Here is a 16,054-nt window from a genome sequence, read left to right as displayed (position 1 = left end):
ATCTTTTCTCTCCCACAGCAATGCCTGGCAAATGAGCTTTCTAGAAGCCTGAGTATTAAAAGGTAAAGTTTGAAGGGGCATTAATAAACTGACAGATAAATTGTTAAGTAATTAATACTTCAAGGCATAATCCTCCCCTTCAAATAATCAAAGGTTTTTCTGAGATTTCTTCCAGCTTTGCACAAACACTTCAGTTTGCCTCAAGAGTTAGTCTGTAATAGCTAACTGCCAAAAAGTAGAGACACAGCAGTGCTAAAATAGAGCTCTGAAGCAAAGGTTCTTTGTAACTGTAAGTGAAGGAAGGTAACACTTGGAAAATATTTGTAAATTAGAAAGGTTCCCTATTTGTTAGCTATCATTTAGCAATGCCTTGGAGACACACTGTTATAAATTGTTGCACTGCATTGTAAACTGTTTTAAATATTTTTTCACTATTTATAAATATGAAGTCAGTCAATAAAATAATTTTATTGCTAGAGGTACAAAAAACTTTCATAACCTAAGTACACACAGAACTCTGCATATCTACAAACAAAATATAATAAATTGATTTCTGTCTGCAAAGCTCTCTGTACAAACACCTTCCCCTGTGTTCTCAATTCTAGAACAAGAGATTACAGCAAAACCATGGACAAAAAACCCCAACTAGTTCCTCAACCAAAGGGACCTTTCTTCAGGCACTGCAACTTAGCTTTCCAATTTCTCCTTTCCAGCCTTATTGACTAGCAAATGTGCATGAATGATGTAATAAACCAGTAATAATCTTTTTCATGCACATATGAAAAATTACCATCTTGTCCCCAGCTTCTCCAGTATCCTAGCATGACTTCTTTTACCTGCTGACCAGCAGACAGTCAATTTTTACGAAAGACACTTTACATGCCTGAATATACTTAAGCATTACAATAAATGGTAACTCTTCCAGATAACCTCCAGCACAAGAAATGTTCACCTGGGGTGAGAGTCATCCAGTTCAAGTTATCACTGTGGCTAAATTGAAGCAGTTGTTTGAATCCAGACATGACAGTCAAGGATCTGATCACGACTGTATTGTGAAAAGTGTCTCTCAATTCTGCTTTCCTTTCATCTGAATCAAACCATCTCCTGGGACATACAGATCCACTTTCTAACTCAGCAATACAGGGCGCTTACCTTGACTGCAGACTCAGGCATTTCTTTCAAAAAACATTAATAGCAGCAGTACTACAGATACTCACATGCTAAAACTAAGTCACCACATTGAAAGTGCTTTTTTCTAAGCTCCATTCTGTGTGTAAGGAGAGGAAATGGTTTCTCTAGCAAGAATGATATTTTTAAGCCTACTTGGAGAATTTGGTGTTGGGAGCTCCAGAGCTCTCACCCAAGCTGTGTCTTTTCACATTGCTTTAAGGCTGTATTTGGATGAAACACAGAAAGCAGGAAGGGGTATGTAGCACCTGGACCAGAAACTGAGGGGCCTGTGCACCTTAGAGGCATAAAAGTGTCTTATGAGATTAGAATCTCAGTCTGTTTCAAAAGACTTCACTAGCAAGCAGACACTGGTCTTCCCTGCTATACACGAACTCTCCTGTAATTTGCTCATATGAATACTGATGACTCCATAGCTTTAAAATTTCAGGAGCCCTAATTAGTAGTGTATATGCTTTGCTCACTAATAAGCTCCCTGTCCATGAACATCCTTGAAAGAATATCCATTTTTTTTCTCATTTATTTTTAAACATGAAAGCTGACATATTGACATTCACTCCATTCCTCCATACACAAGGAATGGAAAACCAAAGCCATACATAAGCAGAATGGAGGAGTTTTGAGTAGAAATAGGAATGCCCTCCTTTTCTTTTTTAACACAACAAAACCTGTATTTATAAATTATCCTAATTATTATTTTTTTCATTAAATACAGATTCAATTTGCTCAATAAATTCTCAAAACACTGTTACCTCTCATCGTGAAAGAAATTATTCAAGGAATAACATAAACATTACCTAACGATACATTAGCAGAATAGAGACTGAAAAATTGCTAAGATAAAAAATGGCAGTAAAAGAGTTTGATCCAAAGGAAGTACCTGTTCTGCTGAGGATATTGTGTGTATTTAAGTGCTTTACTGAGTCAGAGCCAAGGCATTCATTAATTTGTTGGATTACACTGCAAGATATGGATAATGCTCCAGGAATAGATAATGTGATGTGTGCTTCCAGGAAACAAAGTACTTAACATTCACTTTGATAATATAGCCTTAAACACAGTGTATATTAACAAAAACTGGAAGAAAAAGGACAGATCAGAAATACAAGAATATTACAAGAATTAGTAAAATGGTTGAGGTTAGAAAGGACCACTGGAAGTCACCCGTTGGAACCCCTCTGCTCATGCAGGTCCACAGCCCAGGACAGTGTCCACATGGTTTTTGAGTATCTCAAAGGATGCAGACTCCATCACCTCTGGACAACCTGTGCCAGTCCTCAGTCACCCTCACAGGAAAAACAAAAAGTGTTGACTGATGGACAAAGGGAACCTCCTGTTTGTGCCAGCTGTCTCTAATCCTTGTGTTGGAGAGTTCTGGAAAGATCATGGCTCCATCCTTTTTGCACCCTACCTTCAGCTATTTATGCACATTGATAGATCCCCCTGAGACCTCTCTCCCCCAGGCTGAATAGCCCCAGCTCCCTGTCTCCCACAGGAGAGATGCTGCAGCTCATTCACCATCTCTGTGGCCCTTTGCTGAACTCTCTCCATGTCTCTCATGCACTGAGTAGTCCAGAACTGGATGAGGCACTGCAGTGCTGACTGGAGGGGAAGGATCTCCTTCCACCTGTTGGGCAATGTTTCAAGTATTGCAGCCCAGTATACCAGTGACCTTCTGTGGGGGGAGGGCACATGAGCATTGAGTAGATAGTCCTGAGCTGAAACTGCTATTCCAAATAATTGACATATACACAGTAGATTTCCCCTTCTCAAACAGAAATTATAGCTGATTTATTAAAATTATACAAACTTAAATTTGTTACAGTAATTAAATTTGAGCAAGATATTTAAGTCATCATTAAAGAGGAGTGTTCTATGTATTTAGTAAGATTTGAGAAAGCTTTCTGTATATTAGTGTGCTGGTCTTTTCTGTCCTCTCTCCATCACTCTGAGTTAGTCACAGTCATAGTGACTATTGAAAATGACCCAACTTCTTAAGAAAGAAGTCAGAGCAGCCCTTCCCAGAACATCTGGGCTGGAGCATATTTCCCTTCATACAACCAAACCACAACATGCCCTGGCTGAGAGTCCAAATCCTTCACTTTTCCTAGACCTGTGAGAAACTCAAATGTTATTTATCATAAGAGCTCTGGTGATTCCAAGGAACACCTTCAAGTCAGTTCAAATATTTTGAGAATTTCTGAAGTGCCAATTTTCTGTTTGACATATCAGTTTGTTTTGTATTTATTTTCATATGTACATCTTTGAACTTGCATTTTTATTTGCAGTTCTTTCTAAAGTCCTACTAAAACACCCATTTTTAAGTTCTGATGACCAGAACTTCCTTTCTTTTAAAAAAGTTTTCAGCTCTATTAACTGTTAGCACTATCACAAATGGCATAACTCTAAAACCATAAGCCATATAAGAAAATACTGTATTATATATTATTGAAGACATTTTCTATCTAAATTCACTAAAATCTTGGTTGTTCAAGATTCCAGCACAACACTATGGCAATGGTAGCTCATTCTGCTGCATTAAATACTTGAGTATATTAAGAAGGGCATGGGGAGGGCAATGACAGTGGCACTAGGCACCCATAATATTTTTATGGGAAGAACTGAAAGCAGTCAGGAATGAGTCACAACTGAAAAGGAGAAATACATCAATGCTCAAAAGCCTTCTTTTATAAGCAGCATCTCTAAAACAGTGCTGCATAGGTAGGGCTCATTAGCAAATACACAGGACTGTAAAGAGGGCTAAGATAAAAATCAGTGTGATTTTAAAAGTCCAACATTTGTGTAGAGTAAGAAAATCTCCAAATTAGATAGAAAAAAAATAGCTGACAGGACCTGTGTGCAAAACACCACTAGACAGACTGTTGATTTCCAGAATCTTGCACAAATGCGGGCACCAACAACAGAAAGCTCTGTATTGCTTTTTCAAATCATAGTATAACTAAGGCCAAGATAACTTCATACCATATTCCTATTACAGTTACTATTCTTTCCCTGTTGAAGCATACTAAGAAACTAGAAAATGAAGAAAGAAAACATATCTGCTAGCACTAACTCTAAATTAGCAACCATGTAGGTAATGTTAGAAGTGTCAAATCTCCATAATCTCTCAATTCTTTTACAAGTGGGCTAGATGACAAAATTGGTACTGAATACTGACACAGGATAGAAATTAGGATATCCAAAAAAAATTCTCCTTCATTGGGAACAGGGAACCCAGAAGGTTCCAACAGTCAATTATGAATTAGATGCAAACAACAGATTTGCTGACACAGTCATAATATTGGCCAAAACTACGTGCAGAGCTCAGTTGCATCTGGTATGTGCCACACAGAAAGTCACACATTTAATAATTTTAAACTCTCGGATGCCTTATTATCTTCAATAGAGAGATTCATATTTGTGAACATTAAGGGCATGTACATAAGCAGTTTCACAACCAAAAGTCCAATTTTAAAGAAAGTTAAAGAACAAGAGATGAGTTAGACCTTGAGCACAAGACCATCTTGCACAAGTTTTAGATTAGAAACTGAATTAAAACTGGAACTCAGCAGGTGAGTACAGGAGCCAGGTGGCTTTTGTTCTACATTTTGCACAAGACCTTACTCTCATCCTATCAGTTTCCACAATCTTTGAAACTCAATAGTTTCACAGCAAGTGGGGGAAAAGAACCACATCATTCTGCCTTTCACAGTGTATCATGACTGTAAATCCAAATTCTTATCTTACTGCTAATATTAACTTCAATTTTGGCTTCATGTACCAGTTTATTATTCTATCAGTCTACGTTACAGTAGTATCTTATGCATCCACATTAGAATTCATATTAAAGCTACAGTTATAGCATGTGTTCTAGCCAAACAAAGAAATTAAATTGAAATATTATTATGCTAAATTTAATTAAATCTCCCTGCCAATTTTTCAAATAAAGTTCTTTTCTATTGCTTTGTACAAACCTGAAAAATTAGATAGGAAAATTCAAAAATATGCACAAAGGAAGCTGAAGTAGAAAAGACTCTTGCACAACAACAGGTTAAAAGAAATTGGAGAAATTTATTTTCCTACTTTACAGTGTCTTTAAACAGAGTTTGGAATACATATACATGAAACATTGGGAGATTACTGTGTGTAAGCCCATTTTGCATAAGAATTGCTTTCATACTTACCCTTTTTTTCTGTTTTCTCCCTGCTCCGGGAGTAGCCAGGAACTGAAGAAGTTGCAGAATCTCCTGAAGAGGTTCCAGGTCTCTGACTGTTCCCACTATGGGCCACAGGAGCAGCATTTAGCTGGGACCTTCCAAGATGCTGCTGGGGGTGAGAGGGACTTGAGGTGGGATCAGGAACTGAATTCATTTTAGCTGCCAAAGAAGAAAAGAATGATAAATTATCAGAAAGCAGGGTTACAATGTAAAACTCAATGACTTTTTATTCACTTACAATTAATAAAAACTTGAAATCTGAATGTATTTGTATAATTTAGGTAAACAAAAAGCCTAGAAAATGGCAAGAAGGCTGATAGAAACTTCAAGATTTATCTACACATTCTTCAGTAACTCCCAGCATGAGCAGCTATAGCTGAGTCTGATCATATATATACAACATTGTGCCAGAACAGTGACTGCTTTTTTTCCTAACTAATAATAATAGGGTTACAAGTGTAAACAAATGCTAAAACTGATAATCAATCCTGTAAATGCTGCATATAAATTTCTTCTTTGAATTTAATGTTCTGCTTATAAATGCCAGAAATAAAGACTAGCCCCAAACTTTTTATGGATGAGTCTGTAATAATAAAAAAACTTTTATCTAAGGCCTGGTTAACTGTCATCACCTAATAAGGAGACAGAGACTCATGATAAGAAGGCAAAGCAGGAGGAGATGTAGAACTCTGCATGGGAAATTACCAAGGATGCTGTTTTCAGACATTATCAACTTAAATGCCCATGATTCAAAATTAGCTTACTTTAAATACCTTTATGTCCCACTCAAAAAAAAAAATCATACATGGCAGGGAGGCAAAGGCCTTGAACGAGAGGACCTTTTAACTATAAGTCCTCTCAAAAATAAGAGGGGATCTCTGCTCTATAGTAAGAAGTTCCCTAAACTTGCATAAAAATGCCTACTGAAAGTTTGGCTTTCACAAGACAAAAGTAGCAAGGTCTGCATATACTACTACAGCATAACACAGCAACTCTTGCTGCTTAAGAACAACTTTGCTGAAGTTAAGCAATTTGCAAGGAGCATTTTAGCAATAAACAATATTTTTAAATTCTGTATAAGCACAGAATTAATTCAGAATACCACCCTGAAGTTGTCCTTGTAAAGATTAAAGTAGTATGGCCAAAACCACAGACACCACTTAACCAACAACTTTTTCCACTCAAACAACACAAAAATCACAACAGGGTGCTAAGAGTACTAGCAATGTCTCCACTGCCGAACATACTACTCCTAATTTGACAACTTGGTTGCAAAAATTAAGCTGCCCTAAACCAGAAAATATTTTACTGATAGAAGTAAATGCGTTTCTGTATTATGTTTCTACATCAAGTTATAAATAAACCAACATAGTTCAGTTCAACCTTCAAACAGTCCTCGGAAAACACAGAGATTAAAATACCTTCCCGGTAAACCAGCATGAGTATTTTTAACCATTATACAATCACAAAAGTTACTGTGCCTGCAGTTTTAACTTGACCTTAGTGCTTTGTAAGAGGGACGGCGAGCGCGGCCAGGCCGCGCCCGAGGCGCCCCGCGGGGGATGCGCGGCTCGGACGGGTCCGGCTGCTTCCAGAACGGGCAGCACCGGCACAGCCTCCCCAGCGCAGCCGTGAGCAGGAGCTCACCTCGCTATCAGCCAGCTCGCAAAAACACTCCCGTCCCAAAGATCACTCTGTGCTTGTCCTACAAAGGGCACCACCAACTTTTCCTCCGGGCTGTTCACAAGCCAGCGGGGGCTGACTCCGCGCTGCCAGCAGTGACTCCGCACCCACCGCCGCCAGCCGCTCCCAGTCGGGAGCATCGGAGTTGGCTCGGCCTCGTTCCCCGGGGGTCCGAGAGTGCCCGGGCGGCCCTGCCTCTCCGGAAGGCCAGGGAGCCCCAGAGGGGGTCCGGAGCCGGCAGCTCGGGCCGTCCTGCGCGGGGTCCCGCCCCAGACGCTCACCGAGCTCGGCCAGGCGAAGTCAGCACCTCGCACCCCCAATGACTAACCTGCCCACAGCTCCGGAGGCGGCCGGACGCCGACTGAGGCTCCGCCGGCAGCCCGCAGCCCTGGGGGGCGGCGCTGCCCCGCCCATCGGCCGCGGCCTCCTCCTCTCTCCGCTGCCACTCACCGCCCTCCGCCCGCGGGGAGGGCTCCGGTGAGGCCCCGCCGAGGCCGGGCGGGGCGGGCCGGCGGCAGGAGGCGGGGGCGGCTGTGGCCGCTGCCGCGCAGGACCGGCGGGGCGGAGGGGTGCCAGGGCGGGGCTGCTGCAAGATGGCGGTGCCGGGGGAGGCGGGCGGACGTCGATGGGCCCGGGCTGAGGCCGCAGCTCCGCTCCGGCGGCGTAGCGGCGGCTGGGTCGGTGTAAGCCAGCCCGGGATGAGGATGCAGCTCCGCTCCAGCGGTGCAGCGGCGGCTGGGTCGGTGTGAGCCAGCCCCGGGTGAGGCCGCAGCGGCGGCAGGGTCGGTGTAAGCCAGCCCCGGGGTGAGGATGCAGCTCCGCTCCAGCGGTGCAGCGGCGGCAGGGTCGGTGTGAGCCAGCCCCGGGTGAGGCCGCAGCGGCGGCAGGGTCGGTGTGAGCCAGCCCGGGCTGAGGCCGCAGCTCCGCTCTGGGGGTGTAGCGGCCGCAGGGTCGGTGTGGGCCAGCCCCGGTGCTGCACCGGACCTTCCCCGTTCTATCGCGGGGTTTCTCGGTACAGGAGCGAAGAGAATGGGGAAAAAGGGTGATAACCCAGTAACCGGGTTTCTCTAAATGCGTTCACTCCAAGTTACTGCTGCTACACCTCCTAGCATTTCTGCCACATAGGTGGAAGGCTTCTAGGCAGGAAGTGAACTGTAAACTTATGTGTAACTGTTGCTGTTGTTATGACGGTTAGCTTAATAAATTTTAGAAATGATTTTTATTTTCGAGCTCTTTAAATAAATCACGGTCCCTATATGGTACTTTGAATAGCTTCTAATTAAAACCTCAATCATAAAAACAAGCTACAAATTCAAAGTGGGAGATTAAGTTTAAACTTCAGTCATTCATATAAGATATTTTGTTGATTTTCACAAGTTCCAAGTTTGCAGGAGATCATGGGATGCTTTCATTTTTCAAATGTTAGTTAAATCCTTTGGGTCACTGCCTGCTGAGTTCTTCTTAATCCTCACATAAGAATGTGGTCCTGGGTGGTGTTATTTCCTTACCTTGGAAGGCATAAGACTTTTTTCTACACAAAACAAGTTTAGACAAACATGACTAAACTTCTGTTTACTTCAAAATAAGTTTGAAAAAAACCCCACATTTAAGAAGATCACTTGTAGTCTGAGTGTAATGTGGTTTCATCAGGAATATGCAATGCCAGCCATGTGTTACCTGTTGTTTCCTTAGACTGACAGTATGACTTAATTCTGCTATGACAAAGTTCTGCAATCTGCTCCCCCTGCTATTCACATTCCCTTCAAGATATTATTTTATACAATTGATTTGGTATTCAGTGGGTGTGCTTAACGGATGTAACATGCTTAGGGAGCAGGTGGAAATGAGGGTGGTAGCTAGAAAAGCAGCTATAAAGGAAGTGTAAAATAAAGCCTCCCCTGCTGCTTTCCAACACAGGCAGAGTCACACATGGCAGAAGCTATTGCAGTTCAAAGGTAAAATTGCCACACTGGCTACTAACCATCATAATAGCAAGGCTTGGTGTAAAATATTCTTTGGTTGCTTATGTCTGATCCTACACTGAAGATGCACATTGCTGAATTTGATCAGGTCCTTAGTTAAAGCCAACTAAACCTTTGCAGTAAATGAATTGTCATGCACGCTTCATATACTCACATGTATTATATGAATACCGCAACACTAGTGAGAGTAAACCAAACTCAGACATGATGATAACTTCCATTATCAATTCCACTGATTTCACTTTGGCATTACTTTATCACAAATGATAATCTGGCATTATCACAGTTGCAAATTGTTGCAGTAGTTATTATAGCTACAGAGAAGAAACATGGAAGTTGTGTTATAACATGGCACAGCACCTGTTTCGATTTCAGTTATGACTCATGGCATCAGTAGAATGGTTGTGGTTGGAAGGGACATCCTGAGGTCAGCTGCTCTTCCCTTCTTCTCATGCAGGGCCTCCTAGGGCTGGTTGCCCAGGAATGTGTCCAGATCTCTAAGGAGACTCCATCACCTTCTTGGGCAACCTGTGCCAGTGCCCAATCACGCTCCCAGTAAAAAAACCACTTCCTGATGTTCAGAGGGAACCTCCTGTGTTCCAGTTTGTGTTCACTCCTCTGGTCTTGTAACTAACTGGACACCACTGGACAGATCCTGGCTCCATCCTGTTTGCATTCTCCTTTCAGGTCTTTATGTACATTGATAGATCCCTCTGAGCCTTCTCCAGGCTGAACAAGTGTTATGATCAGGTTCTTAAAATTTTTAGAATGAGATGCCTCTGCCTGAATTAAGGTGCAAATGTGACCATATGCCAAAGTCAGTAGTATGGATTTTGTTTAACAGTAAATGAGAGAGAGAAAGGAGAAAGAAAGAAATAGAACAAAGAAGTGCGGGAAGAGAAAGATAATGTCAGACAGATTAAGTAGAAAATACCACCACTCTGTGGATCTCAATAGTGTCCTGTTGGTCCTGTCCTGGTTTTCTTGGTGGTGAGGGTCCCCTGAAAAGACAGGGTTCAATGGATTGATTTACATTTGTGCCAGGTGGGCATGCCCAGGTACGTCCCCTGACGGGTGGGGGACAATTTTACACAGTCTCACAACAGACTCTGGACCTGTTGGATCCCTTGCAGTGCTCTGCTGCAAGGCCTCAGGAATCAGTCTGGGGAGCACTCTGGGGGTCTTTGATGGATTATGAAACCCCCTCAGCTGCCCCTCCCATGGATGTCCCATGGATGTGGCCTTCCTGGGGTGGAGGTTTCACAGCTGAGCCAGTTTGTGTGAGGGAGGATGGGTGTTCAGTGTCTCTGACCAGAGTTAGGCCACGCACCCAAAACTCTGCTCCCCCTTTGGCTGGGGGCAGTCTGAACAAACCTGGCTCAGCAGATGAGCCTGTGGGCTGTGGCCTCCCCAGCCCGAACCCAGCCAGGGATCATTTTCAGGACAGCTGCTGGGTTTGGTTATCTTGTGGATGTGTTCTTCTCCCTCAGCCTTATTTTATTTTCCCTAGACCTGAGGTGATTGAGCAATACTGTCACCTTATCTCAGGTTCCCTTAGGTGGCTTAACTCACAGTCCAAGGTTGCTCTCAGGAGGCATAATCAGAGTGGGGTGTGATGGTCACAGCTTCTGTATACAGTGTTCCCATAATGGACAAAGCTCCTTCATAACAATGTTACAGCCATTAACCATAACATTTCAGTCTCTGACAACGGGCCCAGCTCATTTGGCTTTTCCTCATAGGAGAGATGCTCCAGTGCATTCATCATCTTAGTGGCCTTTGTTTGACTGCCTCCAATGCCTCCATGCTCTTTGCATGAGGGAGTCCAGAACTACACACTTGTTTAACTGCATGAGGTTGCTGTCAGCCCAGATTAAAAAAAAAAATAACAAAATAAAAAAAGCCATACTTTCTGTACTAGAGAATCAATAATCCTTTTACAAGTATTTTGAAGCTTTACAGAGTGATGTTGGACTTAAGCTGATTTCTGTAAACATTTTTTACCTGAGATGATGAAATGTAATAGAAATGGCTGTCTGAACACCTGAGGTGCACTACTGAGATACAGGCTGAAATGAACAGCTTTTCCATATAATCATCACTGAGTTGTAGAAATATGGGATATCTAATAATCTGAGCAGCTCTTATGTTGCCTCTGTTAAACTGCATGTAATATAAACTGACATTTTCACATTCTGTTGTGAAGTTTGTATTTCTTTATTTAGGCATGTGTTTAGCATTGAGATGTTTAAGGAAAGTCTGTCTTCTAGAAAATTAATTTGTAACAGCAAAAGATTATGCTAACCAACATTTAAATACATTTTATTATTAAATCCCTTAACTCAAACTGATTTACCTATATTACTGAAATGAGATCATGCTTATAGCATTGCTGGCATACAAATAGTCTCTTATCACTCCAGAGGAAAAGTAGCCACACTTCCTAAAAGTAAGAGAGAAAGCAGGGATCATCCAAGAAAACAGACCTGCATGAAGAGTGATTCATTCCAATGAATAGCCTTCAGCTCCATATGTTTTTCACAGCAGCTCTGAAAATTAATTTCTTTAGTCTATGGTATACTCAGAAACAGATTTGACATAGTTACTCTTGATGGTTTTGGAATACATTAATCCTAGCAAAAACCTTGTCAGCAGTGCTCTTGTGCCAGTAAGAAGAGGTGAAAAATTAATAGAAAAATGCCATGTGCATCTTCAGTGGTTATGAAAGGAAGTACATTATGGAAATGAAAATGTCTGAGTGATGCTAAGTAAACTGTCCTAAAACCTGTCTCAAAAATAATCACTTCTTTTCTTGCCACACCTTACCAATTAAGACAAGAGCTGTTATTTCAAAATAATAGGTTTAGTTGTTTACTCTGTTTACCCATTTTAACAGTATAATTTAATTGATAGAAGCATGACATCACCATAATATTAGTGCAATAAAAGCTGCAACATCCCTTATGAGCATCTGGATAGTATTGTTTCCTTAGACTAAAAACCAGAAAACCAGATTTCTTTTTATGTTTTTAAAGCAGTGTATAATTTAAAGTGGGAGGTATTTTCTGTCAGAAAGAGCACAATAATTTAAGCATAGAAAAGGGACACAGAATTCAGAGAATCAGCAATTTGATGGGAACAATTAAGATGTTAGTGCCATTTGGATGGACATTCAGTAGAAAGAATTAATAAAAGGGTGGTAGGAAACTGAAGGAAAAACACAAGAAATGGGCACAAAAAGTAGGTAAAAATAGGAATTGAGGAGTTTTGTGAAGGTGATGATGAAGACTCTTCTTCCCTGATCTGCATATTAAATTTGCCTCTGTTACCTCAGGGTTGGAGCAGCTTCCACATAAGTACTGTTTTCATGCACTGAAGCATGTATGGTGATGTGAGCATCATTCCCTGTCCACTGCTCTTTTAATCTCTCTTTATTCCACTGTCCTACTCAGGGTGGCAGCACAAAAGTACTGTTCATCATCACTGCTTTATATAGAAAAGCATCACTCTCACTCCCTCATTGGCTCTCTCAGCCATGAGAAAAGGGTTATCATTTTCCTTTTCAAATGAATACCTGCACTAAAGGAAGCCATAGGTCACTTAGGTGGCACCAGATGTTTTGTTTTGCATTTACTGCTCAGCCAACTTTTCAAATTGTGGGCAGGCACTGTGAAAGAGGAAAAGTTTTTAAAACTGGGCAGAGGTACAACCCTGTGCAGGAGCTGCTGTGAAGGTCTGACACAGCAGCTGTTGGGAGGTAAGCCCTGGGTTGGATGCATTCCCTGGAACAGCAGTCCATTCCTCTTCCAGTTCCTTGAATGTTCTAGATTTGTTCTATTCACAACTTCACTCTGAGACAATTACTGATGTTGTTCCTAATCCACAATACAAATGGGACTCAGCTTCCTTAACTCTGGAAGCAGAACTTCAATCAAAGTTGCACTGTTCTGCTACGGTCTAGAGAAAGCAGGGCAGCTTTCCTAGGGGGAAAGAATAGTACCTTAAAATGTAATGTGAAAAAACAGCAACAAGTATCAACGAAGTCTGGAACTCTTATCATTATTCAGTTTGGTGTTGCCAGAGATTAAATTTAGTCTAAAATTGAACTGGATATATTCAAGCACTAAGGCTTTCTTCATAGGAATAACTTCTTCAACAGTTTGTAAGTAGTTTGTCAGTAAATGAGGTAACATTAAGTACCATGGCCCCCTCAAATAACATATTTAACATGGATGGGTTTGTGTCAGCCTTTGAAATTGGAAGGTATGCCACAAATTTCGTCCTGTAAATTGATCCCTCCAGTGTTGCCTTTTCAAGCTTAATCTTTGCTCACAGTGACCTCGTGTGACTGGATGAGACAATGCAGTGCATCCGAGGCAGTGCACGGAGAACTTGAGACGTGTTCATCCCGTTACCAGAATGGGGGACACGTGTGTGTCCCATCTGTTTGATTGTAGGACACACTGCATCAAGCATGCAAAACATAAACAGGAAACCATGAACCCAAAAACATTCCTTCAGCCATACCAAATAAAGAATTTAAAGATTTCTTCATTCCTGTGCCATTTTGATTATATTTTTGTTTCTCAAAAACTCCATGAATGGTTTGATACATTTGGTAACAAGTTCAGGTAATTTGCAGCATTTCCAAGTGCAAGAGATTGCTTTTACTTTCTGAAACCTTGCACTGGACTTTGTCTGAAAGATATAAATCAGAAGTCAGTGATGAAATAATTTCTGTAAGAACTGCTGTAAAATGTACAGATTCTTCAAACTATGTTTCACATTTAAAAGCTTGTTCAGATTTTATTTATACATGCCAGTACTCCAGTTGTGTTGATTAACATCAATAGAACTGGAATTTAGTAACTTAACAGTACCTCTACCTGACATTAAAAGGAGGGTAGGGACAGATTGCAGCTCTTTAATAATGATTTTTAATAATGATTTTTATTAGAAAATGCAATCATCCAATTATTCTCATGATGCCAGATGTAGTCAGACTATATTCTTGCAGGATGCTGTTGATTAGTTTGAGGTATTTCAACATCTTCCCAATCTTGTCTGCAATTAGGACGTGTCACAAGACTCCCACCAGGTGGCAATAAAACCTCTTAATTCTTTAAAGCATTTGCAATTATTTTAGATGGTAGAAAGGTCTGTTGTGTACTAATTAGACGGGGGAAATCGTGATTTCTAATAAGGTGATAGAAAATTATTTTTCTGAACTCTCAAGGTACGAGTGCTTACAAAAAGTCTGGGAACAGAGAGCAGCATGCTGGGCAATAGTCACTGTTGTGTTCTTAACAGCTATTTCAAGGTAAATATGAGTAATATATTCCACTTGGTTCCTGAGAAACTGAAATAATTTTGTCTTTTGATGAAACTGTAGAGAGCAGACAGTGTGAAATGCTAATTTACTGGGGAGCTTAAACCCCACGGAAATCTCACAATTATAGTTTGTATTTAGACTGATCAAATTCATAACTTCAGCTACAAAAGAAATACTCTTTTTAGACTTAATCCAGGTGTGTTTCTATAAGTGCTGTACAGCTGCTATATTCCTATCCTGTATTTCTATTCCTATCCTATTTTTGAAGGAGAAAAACCCTGCACACATATAGCCTTAGTCCACTGCCACTACTGGTGAAGCACCAGTAGCATAACCTACATAAAGATGATTTGCCCCCTACTTTTCTTTGATAGTTTCTGACATATATTTCTCGCCCCATTCATCCTAATTCCTTTCAAAAATCTCTTTTCCCCTTATTTCTTAATGATAAATGATATTTTTCTCTTTATGCATTACATCACCCTTGATTTTTTCCAGCACAGGCATGCATGCAGAAATATGTCTCTACATCATTTCTGGACCCAAGCAGGCCTTAGTATGATGAGTAGCACACTGATGTTAACTTTGGCCTGAAATTTTACACACTTTCTGGTGCAAATTTTCTTTTTGATTTTGAAACAGTTAATGTATAATGCAGATTAACAAACTCAGTGTGGCAAGTTGACCCTGGCTAAATGCCAAGTGCTGGCTACAGTCATCACTGCGCTCAGTTGGGCAGGGGAGACAAAAGGAAAGGCTCGTGGGTCCAGATAAGGGCAGGGAGAGAAAAAAAAAAGGCTCATGGGTCCAGATAAGGGCAGGGAGAGATCACTCACCAGTTACTCTCATGGGCAGAACAGACTCAACTCGGGGAAAAATTATTTTAATTTATTACCCATCAAATGAGAGAGGGACAATGAAAAAACCTCTCGTCTTGGGCTCAACTTCACTCACATATTCTCCACCTCCTCCCCGCAGCAGCACAGGGGGATGGGGGTTGGGGGACTGCAGTCAGTTTATCACAGGTGATCCCTGCTGCTCCTTCCTCCTCAGAAGCACTCCTCACACTCTTCCCCTGCTCCAGTGTGGGGTCCCTCCTGCAGGACAGTCCTCCATGAACTTCTCCAACATGAGTCCTTCCAAAGGGTGCCTGGGATCAGGACTGAATTGCTGCCTTGACTCAGGCCACACATTTGCTCTTTTTCTACAGCTTTCTTTATCCACAAGAGCTACTTAACTGCCCTTCAGAAGGACTTCACAAATTGTTAAATAAGGCAAAGATTTAGCAGAAGTTACTATTGCTCTTTAGGCAAAAGGATATACCTGAAGAAAAGGCCATCCGAGCTTGTGGACACACAAACACTTCAGGTATTATGAAACATTACAAAACTTGTAGTATATTAAATACTAGCAAAAGCCCATCTAAAAATTAACCTCATGTTCTTAGTTAAGCTTAGTTACTTGTACTTACACCTGTCCCCATTTAGATTGTTCACAGTTAAGAACACAGAATTTGACATTAAAGGCTACAGTAATATTTTTTCCTATCTCCTCCTCCCCCCACAAAAATGTCACCAAAACACCCCAAACCAAACAGCCATGCAGAACAGTATCTGACTTTTGGTATGCACCATTTGTTCCTCTCCAGTGAT

The 16,054-nt window shown here is 41.3% G+C and overlaps 1 protein-coding gene across 4 annotated transcripts in view; it reads right to left on the bottom strand.

Moving 5' to 3' along the window:
- Positions 1–16,054, bottom strand: part of WFS1 (wolframin ER transmembrane glycoprotein) — a 52,867-nt gene that overhangs the window by 25,744 nt on the left and 11,069 nt on the right. Inside the window, exons 1-2 of one of the 4 annotated variants that reach the window (XM_054633123.2) lie at positions 7,417–7,558; positions 5,373–5,564 (exon numbers count right to left, since the gene is read on the bottom strand). In XM_054633123.2, the coding sequence (XP_054489098.2) occupies positions 5,373–5,559 (187 nt within the window). In that variant the 5' untranslated portion in view covers positions 5,560–5,564; positions 7,417–7,558. Of the gene's footprint in view, positions 1–5,372; positions 5,565–7,052; positions 7,318–7,369; positions 7,559–16,054 lie in introns of those variants that run through there. The other 3 variants (XM_077177723.1, XM_054633124.2, XM_077177722.1) reach the window with 3 other exon arrangements.

Source organism: Agelaius phoeniceus, chromosome 4 (assembly GCF_051311805.1).
Source record: "Agelaius phoeniceus isolate bAgePho1 chromosome 4, bAgePho1.hap1, whole genome shotgun sequence".
Lineage (NCBI taxonomy): Eukaryota > Metazoa > Chordata > Aves > Passeriformes > Icteridae > Agelaius > Agelaius phoeniceus.
The sequence above is the reverse complement of the archived record's forward strand: the minus strand, read 5'-3'. Positions and strand labels throughout refer to the sequence as shown.